General features: G+C 32.9%; 1 protein-coding gene across 2 annotated transcripts in view; it reads left to right on the top strand.

Moving 5' to 3' along the window:
* Positions 1-24,489, top strand: part of LOC129749338 (nephrin-like) — a 475,038-nt gene that overhangs the window by 133,234 nt on the left and 317,315 nt on the right. For both annotated transcript variants that reach the window (XM_055744277.1, XM_055744276.1), the window contains exon 2: positions 13,285-13,883. In XM_055744277.1, coding sequence (XP_055600252.1) covers positions 13,628-13,883 — 256 coding nt within the window. In that variant the 5' untranslated portion in view covers positions 13,285-13,627. The remainder of the gene's footprint in view (positions 1-13,284; positions 13,884-24,489) is intronic.

Consider the following 24,489-nt stretch of genomic DNA (forward strand, 5'->3'; position numbering starts at 1 on the left):
TATCATACTGGTTAAATTTTGAAGCACTATAAGTATAAATTTATGATTTGTTTTTACAATGAGAAACAACTCCCAAAACAAACACCCCCACCCCCCCATTTCAGCGTGACGTCACAACGTTTGCACAAAAATGATTTGGTATATTGTATGTAAGTTTTACAGGTCATATCGTACATTGAAAAAAATTATACCTTCTAAGGTCAAAGTTTGATTTTCTACTGTTTGAAATCAAAAATATTTTTAAAGAACAAATAGTTATAAAAATATAAGCAAAAAGAATCGTGACGTCACAACGCGCCACTTTTTCCACTTTTCAGTTTTTTTTTGAAATACCGCATTTTTCTGCTCTTCTATTCGATCAAATTTTGTGAAAATTTCAGGAAAGTATCGTTTTATTACAACCAACAGATCGCTGTTTTTAATTTTTTCAAACATTGATTTCAATTTATTTTAGAGCGATTCAGTTTCGTGACGTCACAACGCGCTATTTTTTTATAGCAGGGTTTTGCAAAGCGTTGTGATGTCAGAAAATTGTATGGTAGCTACATGAAATAAATCAAAGTAATCTTAAAATTAATGCTTTATTAACTTAAAATACTCGAAAACTCAACAAATAATTTGATTTGGTAATGAAACCGAACCATTTATACCCAAAAATTTAAGGGAATTGAATCTAAGTGGCTTATATAAGCGGATAAGGTTCGCAACACTGCGCACATCAATTTTATTCGAAATTTATTTGTGCGTGTCACTGAACTGACCTTCGATACCGAAAACAGCATTGAACACACCTGATCTCAAATGACAGTTCGAGGGTTTCGGAGATGAGTTCGAATGTTGTGAGAAAAGGACTTTAGGCGCATTAGGCGGGAAACTGTGGACCGAAAAGAGAACTAAGTGGTTATTGTGAAATTGTTAACATTGTGCTAAGGTAGGCCTATAGTTGGAATATCCAATCTTGTATTTAAATCTGTTTTAAAATTACTTAAATCTAGGCATCTGCAACAAATTCAAGGCACGAAAGGTGTAAATTGAGAATCTGCTCAGGAAGTCTAGCACAGGTATGCTTTAAGCTTCGTATGTGAAGCGATATTCTAACGTTTAACTACTTAATTTTAAGCTACAATACCACACAAGAGCGCGTTTATGCGATAGTATCGAACTAGAACAGAGGTTAGAAATTTTTAGAGAAACTTTTAAGTCAGATTAACCTAACATAATTAAAGGCGTTCACTAAACGTAGGATTGAGAATTGTACTAAAGATTATTCCTATTGAATAAATTGATTTTCGGCGATTTCAGTCATGAAAAAATCTTAAAACGATTTTTATTTCTTCATCCGACGTTTCGGCATTTATTATGCCTTTTTCAAGGAGTCTATTAATATAACAAAATTAATGATGTGTTTAAAAAGGTGTTACAATAAATGGTGTACTTACTGAAATTTCTCGATTTAATTGTCCAAAAAGTTTTTTGAATCTGCTAAACTGTCTAATCGGGAAATGTAAGTCCAGTTGTCTGTGGTGTATAACAAAAATATTCAAAGTTGAGCTTTTTGCATGCAATCTTCCTTGAAATCTGTTCTACTTACTATTGATCTGGTTGCGATGGATATAACAATTTGGAAGTTTTGAAAACGAAAACGGATATAAAAATAATTTTCACTGTTTTGGATGTTGTTTTCCACCTAGCCACTACTGATGTTTGTTGTATTCTGTGTGTTTGTTGTATTTTGTATGTTTGGTGTATTATTATGTGTATTGGTGTGTTTTGGTTTGTTTTTGGTGGAGTTGAAAATGCCGGCGTAGATGACACTGAGCCCTTCAGTATCAGTCTTCTTATTGACCGTGTTGCCATTCCTCGCGATGTGACACATTTCTAGTGTTTGTAGACCGGAAGTGAAATTGTGACGATCAATTATTCTCGTGCCGTTCAAATCAAAAGAGTGATCGTGTTTTATGCTGTGATGAAGTAATGCAGTTTGTCCATTTAAATTTGCCATTCGCGGGTCCTCTTTATCCCCTCCTTCGCTCCGCAGTTTGTCTAACGCCTTTTTGTTCGATTTATGTACGCCAATCCGTTCCTTAAGTGTGTTTGTTGTCATTCCAATGTATTGAGAATCGCAGTCATTGCAAGGAATCGAGTAAACGACGTTCGAAAAATCGTCCTGGTGTACCGGATCCTTTACTTTCGTAAAAATCTGCAGAGTTACCACTACGACCGGTGGTCCCAAACATCACTGCTCCTTCTTATAATTTGTCGAAGTTTATAGGCAAAATAATCCAAAATTCCATTAAGAGTTCTTACAATATCATGAACTCTTTCGAATTTTGTGATTTCATTGGCACCATGACACTACCTGAGGATTACATTCTTATTTCACTAAATGTGGTGTCTTTATTTACATGCATCCCAAAGGATCTCGTGCTACATGATATTATATACAACTGGGATGACATTCGAGATAATGCCAAAAATATCAATTTAGACTTTTTCCTGGAAATTGTGGAGTTTTGTTTTGACTGCAGTTTCTTCAGGTTCGACAACAAATTCTACAAGCAAATATTTGGAACGGCCATGGGAAATCCTTTATCACCAATACTAGCAGATTTAGTTATGGAAGGTCTACTAAAGAATGTTGTTCCGAGTTTGGACTTTACTCTGCCTTTTATAAATAAATATGTAGATGATCTCATCACAGCTATTCCACCATCCAAGCTGGATTACGTCGTTGAGAAGTTTAACAGTTATAATCAACAAATACAATTCACGTGTGAAAAGGAAGTAAACAGGAAGATACCGTTTCTCGACATGCTTCTCACACGACAGGAGGATCAGACAATAATAACAAGCTGGTATCAAAAACCGATCGCTAGTGGCCGCTTTTTGGATTATCTGTCAATTCATCCACTTCACCAGAAAATCAACGTCGCAAAAAACTTCATCAGTCGTGTTGATCGACTATCTCCGAAAGTAGATGAGAAAACCAAAATCGAATTAATGGATTCTCATTTAAAATAAAACAATTATCCTGTTTCACTGCAACATAGGTTAATTAACGAGCGAAAAAGTAAAAAGACAGTGGATTTGATTGAAACTGAACAATACAAATACAAATCCATCTCGTACATTCCTGGATGAACCGACAAAATCGGAAAATTTCTAAAAACAGACTATTCATCGATTAAGTTAGCTACGAAAACGATTTCTAAAATAAAGCAGATTTTTACGAAAGTAAAGGATCCGGTACACCAGGACGATTTTTCGAACGTCGTTTACTCGATTCCTTGCAATGACTGCGATTCTCAATACATTGGAATGACAACAAACACACTTACGGAACGGATTGGCGTACATAAATCGAACAAAAGGCGTTAGACAAACTGCGGAGCGAAGGAGGGGATAAAGAGGACCCGCGAATGGCAAATTTAAATGGACAAACTGCATTACTTCATCACAGCATAAAACACGATCACTCTTTTGATTTGAACGGCACGAGAATAATTGATCGTCACAATTTCACTTCCGGTCTACAAACACTAGAAATGTGTCACATCGCGAGGAATGGCAACACGGTCAATAAGAAGACTGATACTGAAGGGCTCAGTGTCATCTACGCCGGCATTTTCAACTCCATCAAAAACAAACCAAAACACACCAATACACATAATAATACACCAAACATACAAAATACAACAAACATCAGTAGTGGCTAGGTGGAAAACAACATCCAAAACAGTGAAAATTATTTTTATATCCGTTTTCGTTTTCAAAACTTCCAAATTGTTATATCCATCGCAACCAGATCAATAGTAAGTAGAACAGATTTCAAGGAAGACTGCATGCAAAAAGCTCAACTTTGAATATTTTTGTTATACACCACAGACAACTGGACTTACATTTCCCGATTAGACAGTTTAGCAGATTCAAAAAACTTTTTGGACAATTAAATCGAGAAATTTCAGTAAGTACACCATTTATTGTAACACCTTTTTAAACACATCATTAATTTTGTTATATTAATAGACTCCTTGAAAAAGGCATAATAAATGCCGAAACGTCGGATGAAGAAATAAAAATCGTTTTAAGATTTTTTCATGACTGAAATCGCCGAAAATCAATTTATTCATTACCCAACCAGTCGATAAAAAATTTTACTGATTATTCCTATTTTTTTTAAATGAAGAGTTAATCGCCGTAAATTTAATGTAATGTTGAAATCGTGGTAATTTAAAACGTGTCCCGGTAGAGCTTCGTACGAATAAAGGGAACGTTATTAATTTGGAAATTGAGCTTTATTGTTATATTTCCACGATCCGGAAGTAACAATTTACAGTGCGATGGTGCGAATATTATTTAAAATTAACTTTTGCTTGGAAATATTTATGTGTAAAGGCGTTGAAATACGTTTCTGAATCTATGCAATATTTATTTGCAAAGGAAAGGAAAAATAAATGATAAGCCGACTTATGAAAAGCTAAAATATATCCCATGCCTAGCACAAAGTCCAGTGCTAAATTTGGGGGATCGGACCACGGAAATAGATGTCGTAATGATCCTAAAATTTTTATGGAATTATGAGAAATTTTTCTTGAAAAACATGAACAGCCAGTTTTGCACCAATTTCCCTATCAGCTGATTTGTTTTCGTTAAATTGTCATTCACAAAGCTTTCGTTATGATAAAATGTTTATCCCAAGGTCCCATTTCAATAAGGGAAAAATACAAAAAAAAAACATATTGAGTTTCAAAAATAAGCTTTTTATGGGTCAATTACAAAAAAATACATGATTGATCATTAATCGACGCTAACATACCTGTTTTGAAGCTTAATGAAGCTTTTGATGATAACTCTAATCAAAATGCGTTCCTCAGATGAAATATTGTTATAATTTAGGCTTAAAAAACTGTATTTAAAAGAAAAATCGGTTAAAAAGGACCAACATTATTAATGAAAACTGTTTAAATTTTTTTTTGTTCATCCCGAACAAATTCCTGAACCCTTTGCTATTACCTTCATATTTTAATTTTGCTATTCAGTTAAAAGTCTCTTCGTGGGATTTAATGTGAATATGGGGTTTGATTTGGATTTTTCAGCAACATTCTTTGAGGTAGAAGTTTCAATAAAGAACCCTTTTAAAAAAAAAATTCATGAGAAATTTAAATTCCTTCAAAGGCTTATGAATTTGTTCGAAAGAAAATGTTTATCGAAATGAAATGTTTATCTGTTCAATTTTTTTTAATCTCATTGCATTTAGTCCATAGATACTTAGTTATTTTGTTTTGTTTTTTTTGTTAACATAATATTAGCAAGTAATAGAAGCTATTTGCGCGTTTTTTTCATTCTTATATAGAAGAACTTGATCTAATTGTATTTTTTTTGCAAACCTCAGATAACTACCTGCAAGATTTTTATTCGAATCATTTCATGTTTATGATTGTTCGTTTATTCTCGAATTAAGTGTTCAACAACCGCAAATTTATTTTTTTTATTTAAGGCGTTTTAAAATAACCGCGTTTATGCTAAAAAAACATGATTCTTAATTTCATTAAAAACTTGATAATTGAATTCATTTATTGAAGCGCATTGTTATGTAAAACTTGTTTTGAAGAAATACTCTAATAGTGTTGAATAAGAAGTCATGTACGTTTCCGAAAAAAAGGAAATCAATTTTCGTGACGTCACAAGGCATTCTTTACCCAGGTGCAACTCACAACCTTCTCAACCGATCTTCATTCTGAAAAAAGCATTGAATTCCTCTGAAAATGTTTGAAGAGATCTCCAATTTTCGACAGTATGTGACGTTTAAAGGAATCATGAACTGAAAAATAGAAGAATTTTCGTGACGTCACAACGCTTAAAAATAGATAGCTTTATTACCAATTCTAGAGCGTGAAGTTGCTGTAATTATTTTTAATCTAATATCATGCTTAAAAATTGGCATTTTACTATCATTTTGCATTAATTTTTTATTATATTGCTAGTTTTTTGACAAAGTTATGTTTCAAATAAAGAATTATTGTTAAAATCAGTTTCAATCAGTCAATTTCAACGTCAACATGCTCAATTACGAAAAAAGGTAACTTAAATTCTTTTGATGGAAAATGAAGCTCAAGAAATAAACTTTCAAATGCCGGGCAAATTAATTTTGAAAAAAGAAAAATTAAAATCGGTTCTTCAGTTGAGGGGCGCTTGGAATGGGTCATATAAGCAATTAATCATTTTTTTTAAGCTTTCAAATTGTTGAAAAGTAGGTAAAATTTATATAAAAATTTCAACTCAGGACAACTTCAAGCTAATTCGGAAAGGATTGTTTTTGAAAAGAGTAATGTTTTCCCATTAAAAAAGTTCGTCCAACTGTATTTTATTACCACGAATTTATCACACATTACAAATTAGTTGAAGAAATTCGCGAATTAAATATTTAGATAAACTCAAGAATTTGTATAATTTTATGCTTTAAAGTTTTAAACATGGAATTCCATTTTTTAAACCGATTTTATTTTAAAAACTGATTGATTTATATGCCGCATGCTCATTTTTTAATTTAACAATTTATAAAAACAATATTCGAACATTTTTTCTCGTTTAGTTCTATAAGAATTGGTTCCACAATTATAAAACACACCAGATGTAACAGAGATGCTTTTCGAAAGCGAACCATTGAATCAAACAATTTGAATACGGTTTGCTTAATTCGACTTGAACCATTTCTGCAAATGTGGACTGATTCTATTTTTATTTAGTCTTAATAAATCTTTACTGAAGTCCTTTTATAAAATCTGGACAGAAACTCCACGATCAATAGAATTAATATTCTATATCTTTCACTTCACTCATCTTCCAAAACCACTTGATTTTCACAAAACTTTGCACATGTTCTATGCACTGGAAAACAATGTTGTGGAAACCAAACTAATAACCAACTTATTGTTATTTGTATAGATATGCATAAACAAGTGTACGTGAGAAACGTCCCCAACTTCTAGTAGTATCCTAAATAGAAAGATTTTTTTAAATGTAATGATCAAAACGTCTCCTTGACAAACCTGTGCAAAGCTTCTCGGGGATAATATCTATTGATTGTGTTTGATAATACAAACAGATATCTAAATCTTATGCGTTCAATAACATCACATGAAATCACATTTAGTCTTTGTTTTTGGAGCATTCTTATAATTTTATCTGAACACAGACAGGGTTATGATTTATGATTTATTGAGGGAATTCAGAGAGTACATCAGCACAGAATGCTTTCGAATTAAATAAGTAAAAGATCGGTGAGTCAGTCGCACATTGAATTCCCCGGTGTGCTAGGGCGTGTTGATTTATAATAGATAATTACATGTACCTAATATTTTTCAATGAGGATCAAATAGTTATACCCAATTCTTTGATCTTCCGTATTGATATCGTATTAGAAGAACAGTTCTTAACTTTCAAAATCAAGCTTCAAAGTTCCCAAAATTTTTCCGAGTTTATTCATAGTTAGACACAGCTCATCCATCGGACAAATCATACACCGGTCGGTGGTTTTTCCCGCGAATTTGCTCTGCTGCAATCATAAATTTTTCATCGAACCGCAGAGCTTAGCCCGGCCATGATGTCGTAGAAGAGCTGGATACCATCCTCATCCTTCTAAAAGTGGAATCCGACCAGACCAAACGAGACACGCAAAGCCACCATAATCGTCATGCGTTAAAATGTCTGGTTTCTGTAATCGACACCGACATTTGCTAACCCTTCCTGTTCAGGTGCTCAAGTTGGGGCGGCTTGAGGCTTCTAACTCAACTAGAATTCCAGACCAAAATGGGCATTTGTTATTGAAATATCCTGGCTTGAAGCCGAGTGCGTGAGTTTCACCCATATTGTTTCCGTGCATGGATCTGTTGACTGTGTGGGATGCTGAGTAGATTTGTTTTAATCCTTCGTAATCTTTCATGAGCTTATCCTTCCTCTAGCCAAGGCCAGGGGTTTGTTTTTAGAAATACTAAGTTATTCATGCGTGTTGAGATGCTAAATATATCTTTGGGCAATCAAGAGATAAATGGCTAAGAATAAACATTTCGTCAATGGGCAAGTCTGGCATTGGTAGAAATATTGGGTGTTCTGTCGATACACAAATGAGGTGTATAATTAGATATTCGTTGGGAATGGTGGCTAAATTTCATATCATCTGGAAACATGCTAGCGATCAAAACGAAAAACAGTTGAAGATGTCTCCTTTTCATTACAACAATTTTTGATTGCATAATCATAAAATTTATGAAATCCGAGAATTTCATACCATTGCAGTGGACTGGGAAACGACAACATGCTTTTTAAAGGGTATGAATTCTATAGAAAAATTGATATGTTCGAGCCCAAGAGTAAACATCGATCACAGTTGTACCGGATAAGTTTTTTCAATGACTGTCCGCCAACTGCATCTTTGATATAAGTAGCAAATGACATATAAGGTACACCGGGGTAAGTGTGGACGATAGCTATTAAAACAATACTGTGCACTTTTTTTCAAACTTTAAATGCAGAATATTCAATTTATTTGTACTCTATCGAATAACTGTGAAAAAGATACGATTCCGACAATAAGGGATGTTTACAGCGACTTTTCGGAAATTTTTTATTTTCAACTACGATGGTGAGTTGATGTGCATCTTTTTCAATTGCAAATTTCTCGTAAACTAGCTTCCTCTTGGGGAAAAACTCTATATTGAAACAATCCTTACATTCCATACAACCAGTTAGGAAAAGAAACGGTGATTAAAAATGAACAAAAAAGAGTTTTTTTTACAAAAAACTAAAACTTTGTCTCGAAACCCTACCTAGAGTAAGTGTGGACGGCTTTATAAAGACTTGATGTTTACACATTTTTTCAATTATCTGTCCTTCATCCAATACAATTTAGCTATATTTAGCATTTGGATCATGAAAAGTTGGGTAATGAAATTGTTTGTTCTGTGTTTTTGATAAAATCGGATCTCGTGAGTTGCAACATAACAATAATAATTGAAAGATGCCTTACTAATAGTATCACGAAAATTTTTTTCATAATTTTGGACGGTTCGAGCAATAAAGTAACGTATTCAACCAAGAAAACACATATTTGATAAAAATTTCCTGAGAAATCAAAGGAAAAATTTACCGCCCACACTTACCCCATAAAGCGGAGTAAGTGATTTGATGAGTAAGTATTCATAACAATTTACGTGATAACTTTTCTCACGTTGCTTCTATCAAGCTCATCTCTTCAGCGTTTGTAAACAACATGTTCTGCATCACATTGAACGTAATTTTATCAAAATTGCTCCACTGCTGATTTTTTAATGATTTTTTAAAGCTGAACTATACGAAAAACCGTCCACACTTACCCCGATGTACCTTAGATGATAAAATTATTATATTCGAAACAAAAAAAAAACTATCGTAGCCCGAAAACATTTACCCAGAATGATTTTTCCCCAGAATAACAAATACCTGAAATCAAACTTCAGAATGAATCATATACCAGATTTTTTTCCCCCAGATTGGACCATTTCCAAGTTTTTTTTTTCCAAGAATGGAACATCTCCGTGAATACCACAAAACCTAGATTTTTTCCTTTGGTTTTGTTTTCCCCTCTAGTTTTATCTTATTTACTTTTGACTTACTATTGTTTGAAAATTTTCAACTCAATTTATTTTTGTACAAGTATTGTATTTTGTTGAAGGTTTTGGTACTTTGAATTTACTCTAACCTAAGCTTGCCAGATTTCTCAAAATTTTGGATCAAATATCCGGTCAAACCCGGTTAAACCGGGCATAACCGGGTTTGACCGGATATTTGATCCAAAATTTTGAGAAAGCCCGGTCCGGCCCGGTTGCCCGGATATCGTGAAAAAAGTTCGGTTATTGACCGGATTTTTTACACAATTTTCACAAAGAAACCAAAAGAAAATTAAAGTTTTTGAGTAATTTTCAGCAAAATCGATTAACGGTATGGAAATTTTCAACGGTGGTTTCAAATAATTTTGCTGATTTATTTTTATGAGCCTTTAAACATTTAAGGGTTCCAAAAAGTAGTTGGAAGTCTGCAATTACATTAAACTAATCGAACATTGTTTTATTGCTTTAATAAAATATCAATTTCCATTTTTTTTGCATTTTTTCTTTGCTTTTATACATCATAACACCTAAATTTTGCCCGGTTTTTGCCCGGTTTTTGAATTTGAAAATTGAAATCCAGGCCCGGATTTTGCCAGGTTTTTAAAATTAAATGCCCAGAATTGCTAGGCCCGGATGGGAGTGGAAAAAATTCTGGCAACCTTACTTTAACCAGTGTGCCTTCATTTCACCAGCCGACTCCTCACGCTGGGCGTTCGACTTGAAAAACATATTTTCAGTTCATTAACTTTGTAATTTTTTCAGAATTTTAAAGAACAAATGTAGATATTTTACTAAAATCACTTTAATATTTGTTTAAAAACTTCATACATTTCTGAATGTTTCATTTTTGAGATTCTTAGTTAAGGAGAAAGTTGTTCGAAGTTAACTTTTATTTAAAAATAATATAACCTTAGAAAACAAACTTGCAGATACTTTTGTTTAATTTGAGATTTCTCATATATTTATAGGGGGAGTGTTCCTAAATGCGCATATTGGGTAATATGCGCATATAGCCGATTAACAATATCGCTGGAGATTCAACAAGTTTAATCAGAGCAGTTTGAGGAGAATACGCTTTTGACACATGGCACGAAAAAATATAATTACTATATAAAGTTGAGAAAATCCAACAAATTGAAGCTTTTGGCAAAGTTGTAAATGATCAGGTATTTGAATAAGAGACAGGTTTTGAATGCCCATATCAGGCAGGTTAAATGCCTATATCAAGGAAAAACAGATAAGTTTTGTAAATTTTTTACTTTTTATCATTGAAACAATAAATTTACGACCTAATCACAATCATAGAGTGAAAATAGAAATGCTTAATACTGATCCGATAAAAATACGATATGAACAAAATATCACCATGAAATATGGCCATATGGCATCCCTAACTATGTGTATTGCAAAAGAACTAGTGAAAACTAAAATTTCGACAAAATTTCAGCCTTGACGTATGCTTAACATACGTTTCTACCATTTTCAATTAAATGATATCAAAATATTGCAAGTGTAAATGAAATATAGCTTAAAACATAATTATGCGCATTTAGCCCGCCGGTTTCGGAAATCGGCTATTTTGACTACCTTCACTATAAAATTATTTTCGCAAAAACTGTAAGGAATTCTAACAGAAAAATTGCTCTAACGTTTATAAAACAGATGTCCGCTCATGTGCATATAGTTTAAGTTATTTAATATGCGCATATAGCCCACCTCTCCCCTACTCTTCCGTCCAAAAGTATGGGATCATCCCTTCAAAAACATGTACATTTTAATCAGCCATCTTATGAAATAAAGAATTTTTTTAATCTCATTCAATAGAACGTGAACGAATCCTTCGTTGTATCGTTTTGACAAAATGTTAACATTGAGTTTATATGACTTAAATTCAGTTTAAAGTTGAGACAGTTTCCAAAAACAGTACAGACCCCGTTCGTTTTTGGCAACACGCCCGTAAATTTTATGTTGCCAAAATCGAATGTTGCCTAAATCGAACGGTTTTTTTGTCACTTTTTTATTTCAAATTTTTATTTCAAACTATTCAAAATTGTTGTAAAACCTTATATAAGCATAAAAAAGAAGCATCCGGAGAAATTTTACTTTATATATTTCCCTTAACTTGAGATTAGTAAAAGGCACTTCACTTGAACAAATAATTACAATTTTTTCTATTTTTTCGGGTAAATTAATAGAAAAAATTTCTTCGGAAGAAAATTTTCGACATTTCACTCCGGCAACGCCTACTCTTGGAATTCTCGATTTCCAAATGTTTCTATTTTACTCGTAAAACTATTTATGTAAAAAAAGCTTAAAAATGAATAATTAAAAAGTATAAAAAAAATAAAAATTTTCAATTTATACATTGTTTGTAACACTTTCCCCAACTTGCGTTTGTATTTCAGCAAAAAATACTTATGAATATCACGCGTAAAATAACGTCAACCTTTGATGTTTGTATATAACTGAACCAATTAAAAATGATTGATTTAAACCGTTACAAGTCATTTTTGCATATTAAATCTGTTAACATTTAGAAATTCAGATCTATTCCTGAAGATCTAACAATAGATCTTTGTTTTTTATTTCGTTTGCTTTCTGTTTTGTGATTTACTCCTTAATTTGCGCACAAAGTGTGCATTATTTTTGGAGCCCTTCATTAAAGCGCTTGCGTTCTTTAAACAAATTTAAAAGAAAAATGTTATCAGAATCAGGATACTTGATTCCTGAGGATACTTGATTCCTTTGCTATATCTCGAAACAGAAATGTCTTGCAAATATCAAATGTTTCAGAAAAATGTGTGAAATAGAACAAATCATTTATCCTGTAATCGCAACAAATTAAAAAAAAATATTTTTCGAGTTACTGAACTTTGTTTGAAAAATTAAAAAAAAAGAAGTTTACCAAAATGTATGATATGGGTACAATTGATCCCTAGAGTCCAAAAAGATATATTTTTCTTCTGAATGGATCGTGATCATTGGTTATCATGAAGTTACAAATATCTGTCCAATAACTAATGTTTATCCAGTAATTATCTGTTAAATTGGACTAAAATACTATATTTATCTAAATACTAGAAAATTGCGCCTTAAAGTATGCAATGAAACCAGGATAGTAGACAGACTTTTAAAATTCTCGCTGTTTGATACTTACAAACTGTGAAAAGAGAACTAATATGGCAATAAAGAGTCAACGGAATCTTCGAATTTTACTAGGTTTTTGCCTAGGGTCAGGACACCCTGAATTAAGGCTTAAGTTTCCTTCAGTAAAGGATCAAGTCTCATGTAACTTTAAAAAAAAACGTGTTTTTATGTCCCACTAGTGCTTCTAGTTCATCTCCGAGTTCATGTATCGTTTTAGTTTTATGATTATATAACCTTTAATTTACACCCTGTTAGAAAATCCAAAAAGATATGATGAAAATAAAAAAAAAGGATCAAGTATCCCCAAACTCCCCAAATCTTTTTCTTGAACTTCACTTCTTGACTTGTTTCTGATTTTAAATACTTACGGATTGAAATTTTATTCTCCTTCAGGAGTTTTATGTATTTTATGGGTGTCTCTTATTACCAAACTATGTATATTAAAAATAAATCTTATTCAAAATTTAACGATATTTTTCCGTGTCAATTTCAGATTTCATGACTCCAAATTGATGCTGCCAATCTGAATGAAGCTTCCAACTGGATAAGCCGCGTTAATAATAACTACCAACAGAGCACCACATCGCGGCTAATCGACCTCAACTATTCCGCCGACTCTGAAAAACCCGGATGCAAATGCAGTAACTCCATCATCCGATCGCTGACAGTACATATCTGGTCTGAGGTTTTTCCCGAAAGCCAACAGACATCCGGTGTAAAATTTGCAACTGTATAATCATTCCATCGATAGTAACGAAGGACGGTCGAAATCCAGAAGCCCTGTGCGATGTAGTTGATTTTTTCGGCCAGGTGTCCCGTTGCATTTCTATGAATGCATGTTTGTATTTGTGTTTGTGCCAAAAAACGGACCGGACCAGGATTTTCTTTTTTTGTGCCGACAAAAAGTCGAACAACAAAACACATACACGCAAATACACAGCTACACATCGATACACAGAAACGAGTCAAGTGCGAAGCCTGGACAAAACCGAAAAATGAAATTTAATGGTTTCGTAAATGTTTTATGCTGCAAACTGGTGTTAATCATTAATGCAGCAGCCGGCAAGCTGACACACGAGAAGGACAAACATGGTAAGTGATAATTGTTGCCACTAGTTTTTGGGATGGTTTTTGATGGATTTTGCTTGTTTTGTTGTGGGGCGGATGAATGCAGTTTTTTTGGCATAAGAATGGAAAATGGGTTTGGAATATTATGAGATGGTTTATCTAGGATGAATACGAAGATATGTCAATTGGTTCAAAAGGCGTGCTACGGAGCTTGTGAGTTGGGCAGAAAATAATGATAGCTTACAGTATGCGAATATTTCCCAGTTTTAGCTATTCAAATTCATCAATAGTTTTCAAGTGTGATTTTCTATCATTTGATGGTTAAGTTACAGTTATACTTACAACACCAGTCTACAGGAAGAGTTCTACATATGTATGCCGTGTCTGAGATTTGATCTCATGACCTCTGGCTCAGCAGACGCTATCCTCTAGGCCCCGGTCAGCGGCTAAGTATTAGTGGATTTAAACGAGTTTAACCTAGTGTTTTATAGACGAAACTTTGATGATCAATTTGCATACAGTGCGAACTGCTAAAAGTTTTCCAGTGTTCGTGAAATTGAGACCCAAATAATACTATTTTTACGATTTTTTTTTCTCAATATATGTATATCTAAACGCTGATATGTTCAACTATAATAGATATTGAAAAAACTTATTTAAACATTTTGAAAATTTAAAAATTACCGCTAAAAAGTTACACACTATTAATTTTTTGGTGTAAATTTATGTCAAAAAGGATGCACAAAAAAGAAGCATCACTTTTGACATAAAATTACACTGGAAAATACAGAAACGCTTGAAGACATAAAATTTCCGGCTATAATTGAATAGCACATTCGACATAATATTACATCATCAATGATGTAAATTTACGTCAAGTAGGACGCACAAAAGCGTAGCATCGTTTTTGCCATAAATTTAGATCATTGATGATATAATATTGCATGGTACATTCTAATATGTGAATAATTCTACTGAATCAAAGCAATCAAAAAATTCCTTTTAATTTAACCACAGTATTAGAAAAGTTCAGATATCGGCATTTCGATAGCAACTTACTATCTTCTTCAGTGAGCATTTTCAATCGAAAACGCTCACTGATAAACATAGTAAGTTGCCACAAGTTGCTATCGAAATACCGGTATCTGAACTTAGCTTATAACGTTGTTGAATAAAAAAAATCTTTCGATTGCTTTGATTCAGCGTCGTTTGTATTTTTAGTCATAGGGGCTTTCGGAGACACAATTTTAGAGGCACACCAGCTTGCATCTTTAACCCGACTTTTCCCGATATCGAATGAATAAAGGCGGTTAGCACTTACCAAATTTTCAAGTGGTTCAATTCAGAGAATGGATTATAAAATCTTTTTATTAACCTTTCATGAACTAAATTTTACATATTTTTATGTTATCGACTGTGTTGATAAAACATTTAAAAACTTATTCAACTAATCGGAAACTTGAATTGTTTGGGGAATACCGACTGTTTCGCTTTTGAATGTATTTGGTGGAACCGTTTCCATAAGTCTTGGAGCTGCGTTTGTATACTTTAAATTTGGCACGCGCTGGACTATTATTTAGCCGTAACGGCGTGGTCAGCATCGAATGTACCTAATTGACAAAAATTACAAGCATTCTAATATCACCAAGATATGTGAAAAAATAACAAAAAATGTTAGCAAATAGAATATATAATAGGGTTGGTATTCTCCATTTAGAAGGTATATGAATGATATGTTAATAGCACATTGTATTTAATATTTTCCAATTTCAAATTTCGATTCACATAGAAAATATATTATTGACTATTCACTTAGATTATACATTTTTCCTTGTATTTTTTCTGGAAATGAGACGTATAAGATAAATAAAAAGGGTTCTTATCAACTTAAACTTTATACTTCATAGAATGGCTTCCTGGTATATATTTGAGGCATTTTTTCCATTTTGAACTGTAGTTCTCTGCGTTGAAAAAACTCTGTGCAGAACTGCACGATCTACCTACCTGGGTGAGAACACCAAAAAATAACTTTAGATGAAACATAAGAAAGTGGGAATTCCAATATCGTCACTGATAATTATTGAATATCTTTCATTTTCTAAAATAGATATAAGCAGTTTGGTTGGAATTGGAAAAGCTTTTCAAAGATTTTTATTATAATTTAATAATTTCAATCATGATGACTAATAGAACCAACTGGATTGATTTTGTTTGAAACAGACTAAATGCTTTTTCAAAATTCACATTATTCCACATTCTTTCTGATGTTGAAACAACAATTGCACAGCATAACCAAAATCTTCTACAGTAGTAATCATCTATGACTAAACCAACCGTTTAAAAGGGACTCGCGGCTGTAGCGACATTTGTCTGCGTAGCTGATAAACAAATAATCTTCGTCAGCTCATCTGTTTGAGTTGAAACCACAGCATTACTATACTGGCAAATAGGTATGTTATAATTTTTGTCTTGCCGGTAAACGTTTCCGGCTCTTGAGTCTTGTGCAAATTTTCTGAAACAAGATATTAGTTCCTATGAAATAATTCAGTAATAACACTTAGGTCTACGCTTACCTGGTAATCCCAGCATCCATCGGTTCAGCCATTATCAGGTTTTTTAGCAACATAATTGGTAATTTACTCGGTTCTTTCAAATGCAGCAAAAATTAGGATTCGTTTCAAAATATTTTCGAGACTAGCTCTAGAATGTTGTTTGTTGTGATTTGTGATGACAGCGAGCAACACGGTCAAGATGTTTACAAAACTTTGGTTTGGAAAAACCCAATTTAATCATGCTGAGAGCTGAAACTCAAAAATATGTTTAAATAATCATTTGAGGCAAACAGCCTTATATCAATTGTAAGAACTTGCTGTTACCAGTAAATATTCATAACCACAAGTCATTTATTAGTATACTGTGGTTATGAATATTGACATGCGATAGCAAAATAGCCCATTACTGTTTTCCATTCATACTGAAAGTTTGTGGTTGGTGTCGAAGAATTGTTTAAACATATTTTTGAGTTTTGTTTGTTGTTGTAAAGTTTTGCCAAACCAGAGTTTTGAAAGCATATTGAGCGTGTTGCTCTGCTGTCGCAACAAAAACCATTCCATTGGGTTTGATAAAGAAAATATCTCCTAACTAATTCGTTTAAAAAGCTATTGTGTAATTGAATCATAATGTTGACGACAAACTTTGTTATTACCAGTATTCTTTTGGAATTAACAGGTAAGTTTCGATTCGTTGAAATGCATAATTGCAGCTGATAGGAACTATTGGAACTTTTTTCTATTTTCAGAGAATCGGCGATGTTTCAAAAGTTTTGATAACTATTCCTTAAGCCTTATCGTCGTGTTATCAAAACTGGTTCCGAAAAGTCAAGAATGTTTACGGTACCTACTCACTAGCTAGCGATGTTATGCGGTCAGTTCACCCGGAATTTCGGGTTGTGATCCACCTGGTCGTCTTGTGGATCTCCTGGAAATGAGTGCCAGAAAAAAAATTAGGGATGTAGAATAGAAACATGATTTACACGTTGTACCTGAATGTTATTTCCACCATAAGTATCCCAGTACCTCGAAGTTGTACGATACTGATCCAGCTGTCGTTTTTTTTCTTTTTTACGGAATTTTCATCTTCGCGGATGACTCATCCCTTCGCTGATCCGGCTCGGCTGTCGTTCATAACATTATTAATCGAAGTGATTTTGTGAAACATCTAAACTGAACTGCAACTTCAATTAAAAGAGTTGGTGATTGCTTATATTGAACGAGTACACATGTTCCACATCATCGTATTTTACAGGAAATAGAGATTTGTAGGCATACATTTTTGTTATGCTTCGATGAAAAAACTAGCGGCTTTTGATTTGCTGCTCAGTGTTGATTGTGCTTGTAGATAGTAGTTTTATGGTTAATAATAATAATAAACCATTTTATTTCTACTCAAGTTTTAATGTGATGGCTTCAATTATCCTAGATTTTTTGTGGAACTGTTTTTCTTTTCCAATTCTTTTAACTTCTACAAGTTTTAAAGCCATATAGAACTTACTCGTTAATGCTGATTGGTCGGGTTCTGTCTCCATTAAATCCATTTCAAAAACTGTGAGAAGTTTATTTTCGAAGCAGTTTTCCGTGGATCCATTAAAAATGATGCTGTGAAAATTGAAAAACCAAATGAATAGTCACTTAACTGAACTGAACAATTGTTTTTGATACAATTTTGCGCTAAGACGCCATTTTAAAAGATTATTTCACTTACAATGCAACTGATGCGAACTATCAGCAACAAAACCCGAATAAACTTAAAACTTTTTCCGTGTTTATGCAATCTTCGATGTTAATCATGAATAACCGATAGGACTCTTGCGGACCTTAATTTATTAAGAGGTAGTACCAAAGAACCTGCAAAATAATACAATATTGGAACAAACACTGTTCCGACAGACAAAGCTTAAATCAGAAAACTTACTGCGCAAACTATCCACTTGTGGTTTCGTTTCTGCTTGCAATGTTCCGTGCAGTTTTTGTTTGTGCAATCGAGCCACCATCTCTTTGTTCGAATCATATTTGTGTTAATCACAACAAGAGGGAATCGACTTTTTCACCCGAAAGAACACTTTCTGCAATGCACTTGCTTTTATTTGTTTTGTTTCTGTTTTTTTCGCAAGTTTGCCAAATTGTTACCTCGCACATATTTTTACATCTTCTTAAATTTAAATTTAGGTCCCTTTTATAAGTTTATATTCAATGTGATTGAAAATTACATCTTTAATGAATTAGATCATGATACAGTTAAGTCTTTCGAAAATTATGGTCCGAAAGCTTGGGTGTTTGTAACTTTAGATTGAAAATGATGTGAAATTAAATCAATTCCTAATTAGGGTGAAACATAATTAGGTCTTCAAGCGTTTCTGTCTCGAGTAATTTTATAAATTTTTTGGTGTGTATGATGAAAAATCGTATGTTCTTAAGGTTATTTTCATATCTAACACTGTTACTCGAAGTATGCATGTTTTAGAAACTCAAAATTCAAGACAAAGTTCATTAAATTGTATTTCGAAGATGTTTGACCAAGACTCCAAAGAGATTGGACCAAAGGTTTAGAAGTCAGAATTTCTATTTCACTTACAGGGGAATAAATGAAAAAAAACTTTTTTTTTTCTTATAGAGCCTATTAAACTTGAAAAGTCTTTCGAGTTCACCTAGTAAACAATTTAAAACGAATAATGTATATGCAATGAGCACAAATTTACACTTCGGACCACTGTGAGTAGGGTCCACATTTGGCATGAGGATGAATTGATACAAGGTTTGATTATTTAATACTTCTCCCTTCTTTTCAGTTGAGCTATAGATAGATAAAGATAGATAGTGCACCCATTTTTTTTTTCAAATACTTGAGAAATGAACAAGTTAGTTTGACATAGAAGGGATTCGGGTAGAATAAAATGTCATAATTATCCGATACATTGCGGACCAATCACGAGAAATTTCATTTTTTCGTTTGCAGCTAGTGTGTTTTATAAAGAAACATAAGTCAAATGTTATAAATTTATTGAATATACAATTGATCACACTGACATGACACTCCTTCTTGCGGGGTTACAAAAATTTTGCAATTTTTGTTTTCCTAGTCATCGAAAAATTCTAAATAAGCAAAGTGTGAAAAATAATCTCAGATAAATTTATTCAAAAATTAATATTTCAAATGACCAACCATATCAACATATAATATAAATGGTAAACAAATAAACTGAGAATCATTCCAGGCAGTGTATGCATATAAAAAAACTTCATCCTTCTTCCGGACTAAGGATACCGGCAGCAATGATTCTCAGTGTTTTCTTGCTTTCCAAATCATCAATCAATTAAGATGAAAATAAGAATTTTACCTTTGAATAGAAAGTATAGAAAATAATATGTGTTATGTTAATCAAACATAAGGTGATTGAAATTCATTATAGGTATATAAAAAGACAAACCACAACATCATTTAGTTTAAACGGAAAACAAGTCAACTCAGAATCATTTCAGGCAGATTTACTGATCACACTGACATGACACTTAGAACAAAATTCTGATAATTTTCTGTCTAGTTTTTCCACCTATCGTCGTCTATTGTATTGTCGAAGTTGCTTATTTTTCCTTAAAAGTTGGGTGGCACTTTCCAACTGGGATAGCATTTCACCGGAACGATCGATGCGCACTCTGGAATCGATATTGCGTACTACTGAAAAAAATATCCAACCAACAAAATCGAGTGTCCAGTCAGTATTGTTATCGATGATTCTATATTGTGCAAAATTAAACACAACACTTCCGGTAGCTCTAAGGTACCTAATCCGGAATTTTATTCTAGTTAAACATTTATTTTGGCAGATTTTAGGAAATCATGAATAAAAAAATTTAAAGCAATAATTTCGGATACAAAATTATGTTTGGAAAAATTCATGCAGAGATTAGTCACCGTAATGTATGTTTGTTATTTAATTTATCGGATGTCCTTTTTAGTAGAGATAGATAATTAAATTTTATACATGGGTAGAAATATAGAAGAAATAAAAGATGGTGAAATTGCCTCCACCTACCAACGTGGAAGCTATATACAAACATATTTTGAACTTCTGTCTAAGATCTATACGAATAAGACGATATTTGACACCTTATTCGACGATATTAGACACCAAACTTAAAGAAGAATCAAATATAGCGCAATTTCATGTTCCCAATGCACGTAAACCGTTTCCAGCAACGCATATATTGTTGCTGCTTCTTTTTATTAGATAATTCTCTTAAATACACCATATGATTTTTAGAAATCTTGTTGCATTTCCTGTCGCAGAGAGATCAACAAAGATGTTTTCTCACTTGAAGCCCGCGTGGGAGAACAAATTGAGCGAAATCGTCTTAAGAATCTGCAACATATCCGACTCATACCGACTTTAAGCAACCATTTTTACGATCGTTTACTTATTTGGTAGGAATTGCGATTCGCAGTAACGATTGTTAACGACTTCAGAAGTCATTATTAAACTGAAATATACTACTCTCAATAAGTGCACTTTTCATGTGAAACCGATTACTCACATATTTAACCTGTCCCTAGAATTGCAACAATCCCTGACATCTGGAAAAGATTATTTATTAGCCCAGACCATAAGAAATGGCGACAAGCAGAATATTCTCAACTACCGTGGTGTCTCATCACTAGCTTCCTGCTAGAAGGTATTGGAAAGGATCCTTAATTATGTAATTTTTTCTGCCAGTCGGATTTTTCCACAAACGTTCGGTAACGACGAATTTACATCATATTGCCTGATTCAGAAACGAAATACAAATTGATGCAGTTTATACTGATATTTTGGCATTCATTCGATTCAGTGAATCACGATATTCTCCTGAAAAATTGCAACTTTTGGGATAATCTGAACGACTATGAGCTTGGATCAAAAGCTATCTAACGAATCGCTGATTAGCTGTAAGAATCGGTTCTACAGAATCTCCTGATTTTATTCCAAAGTCTGGGGTTTCATAAGGCAGCAATTTAGGCCCTCTTATTATGTCCATGAATTTCAAACTGGTGTGAAAGCTCTGATATTCTATTATTTTCACAGATATGGCCCATAAGCTAATTAACAAACATAACTACATAACTAACGGTTATTATATTCTTCCTTAGAGAATTTTACTGAAAAGAGATAGGAAATTTCGTTTTTTTATTTTCAAATTTTGAAACATAACTCTCGTTGAAAATTCTGGTTTAGATATTTCCATTTCTTAATACAAAAATCAAGACTCTAAATATAAATTTAGTTGAAATCATGATTATCAAAAACAGTTTCTGAAATATGAAGCTTCTGGAACTTAATTCAAATTCATTTGCTCTGGGATTCAAGTTATCATACAAAATTTTCATTTTTTATTGTACTTAAACGAATGAAATCGGTACAAATTTACGATGTCACAAAGTGGCAAATTCCCGGAATAAACGATACAGATTTTGTTAACCTAACTTTGTTGTGAAGAAACAACGATTTGAAAAACAAAATTAACATTAGCCTTCTTAAAATTGAATAGATAACATAATAACTATCGCAAACATCGCAAAAGGAAAGTTTGTTTAGTTAAGTATTTGATACTAAAAACTTTCATCTATTTCACAAAAATGGTAAAGGCTGAAAAGCATAAAAAAAAATATCCAAGATTGATTTTCTTTTAAAATGTTTTCAAAATTGCCGTATTTTATAAAACGGGGGGCACAGATTTACTTTTACTATTTTTTTTTGTCCAGAACTCACGCTTCGGTAAAATTGATCATTGAGCTAAACTCTTTTTTTCTTAATCTATTTCATATTTTACACTTTTGCTAAAAAGTATACAAATTTTTTCAATGAATTTTTCTTTTGTATTTTCAATAGTTATACCGGAAACAAGAGCTGATAGAAAAAATACAAATTTGCATTCAGTGTTCCTTAATTACTTTGAAATATTGACATGAATTCTAATCTCTATCAAAACACCTTCTTATTGAAACAGCTTTCGTAAATACTTTTTATTCTTATTTGGCATCAAAGACTTATAGGGAATGCTAAAGTTACAAACACACAATCTTTTCTTATGATTTATTGTTGCTAGAATTTCTTTTGATTTAACGCATCAACTAGAAATTAGAAATCTTGAGAAAATTTTCAAAATTGAAACTCCTGGCAAATTGAAGTTGGAATAAATTCGTGTAATGAAATCTGTACTGTGATTCAGAACTTCAATTCATATTTTATAATCATATCATAATTTCCTTGTAAACGCAAGTGAAAATAGGATTGCATTAGATTTTGGGATGAGTTAAGCTTGACCCTTTAGACATCTGACAGTTTAAAAGATCTCAATAAACCAACTGTAAACAAATGAAAAAATAAAGAATTTCCAATCTTAACTTGAATTTCAGATATGGTTTAGCAATTTATTCTTAAATAAAATTTTTATAAGAATATTTTGTCCTGATGATTCTCCTTGGATTTTGAAAATATTGCGTTGCCCGAAACTTCATCAAACATGGTTTTCATGCAGCATCAACACTTTTTATGTATTTCGATTGAATTTGTTTTGTGGAAAAGTGATTATGTTAAAAAGAAAGACTAGAAAGTAAGAATGCCAATTGAAGTCAAATGTTTCTTAAATGCCTACTGGAAAACTGATAACTCCAATGAAGAATTTGACTACAATATTGATTTCCTTATATAAAAGTGATTTATGTATGGTCACAAGTCCGATATCAACCGATATGAAAAAGTATTGGACACCGGAGTCACCAACACCGCCGAAATAAAAAAGAGGAGATACCACAGCTATGACGGATCATGTTATAAACACGCAACATCGATTCGACCACAACAGAGCCAAAATCGTAGATAGAGCGCAAAACACATCAACATTGCGTGTATTGGAGATGTGTCATATCACCAACACAGAAAATACCGTAAACTACAGGATAGATACAGCTAGATTAAGTGCAACATACACAGGCATATCACAATCCGTAAAACCAAAACAACCAACCAGCAATAGCAATAACATAAAGAATACTCTAAACTCACACACTACACCAATTCAAATCCCACTTACCAACTCAGAAAGCTCAACCAGAGTGCCTCCAGTAGGGTGGGTGCATATTGAGGAAAAGTAGGCAAGGGGTACCAAAAGTTTCTCATTGGGGGGGGGGGGGCGGAGACGGAGCGCTTTTTGACAGCGAATTGTTCGCCTACCATGCCTACGATTACGATTGCCTGTCACAAGATGGACGATTCCGTGCATTGGTATAAGAACACACCTGAAGCTTTACCCGCCTTGAGCTCAACCCCAAACAATACCCACACAATCCACATAACAAAACATCCATAGTTCAAAAAGTTCGTTAAAGTGCGACCATAGGAAATCGGATGAAAAATAATCTTTTCTTTCCGGTTAAAATTGTAAGATGATAAATTTATAAATATGATTCAAATGTTAAAAACAACAATACCCCCCACAGAGCTGCAAATACTGGACACCTAGCCGTTGGAAAAAAACGATATTGACAATAACAGCAGACAGATAAGTGAGTTTACACACTTTAGTATAGTCCACTAACAATGCTCAAAACTAAATGTTCAAATAAACTTCCAGTTCCCTTGAGAAAGACCACAAAAAATGGTCGAAACGTCGGGTATTTCGAAAAATAAGTTGTTTGATTGAGATCCAAGCGTAAAAAGCCAAAAATTAAAATTTAAAAAGCGATTTAACATTTTAATACCAACGGTCTTATTTCACTTCTTGGAATGACATATGTCTGTAAAATCCAACAAATTTCTGAAAATTTAAGAAAATAACAAATAACATTATTCACCACGAATAAAGTTTAAGGATTCTTTTTGTTTTCTTTTTTTCCATCTGAGCGAATAAAAATCAAACTAGAAGGTGAAAGCGATAAATGTAAGTGGTCAGCAAAAAAATATTTCAAGTACAAACATATTTCAGTGTTAAATCCATTTTTACCACCCCCTCCACTCCTCCCACAATTTAACTTTTTCAAATTTGTCAGTAAATAAAACATAAATAATGAATCAGTAAATTCAGGCATTAAAAGAAAATTA

This window comes from Uranotaenia lowii, chromosome 2, assembly GCF_029784155.1.
Source record: "Uranotaenia lowii strain MFRU-FL chromosome 2, ASM2978415v1, whole genome shotgun sequence".
In the NCBI taxonomy this organism is placed as follows: Eukaryota; Metazoa; Arthropoda; class Insecta; order Diptera; family Culicidae; genus Uranotaenia; species Uranotaenia lowii.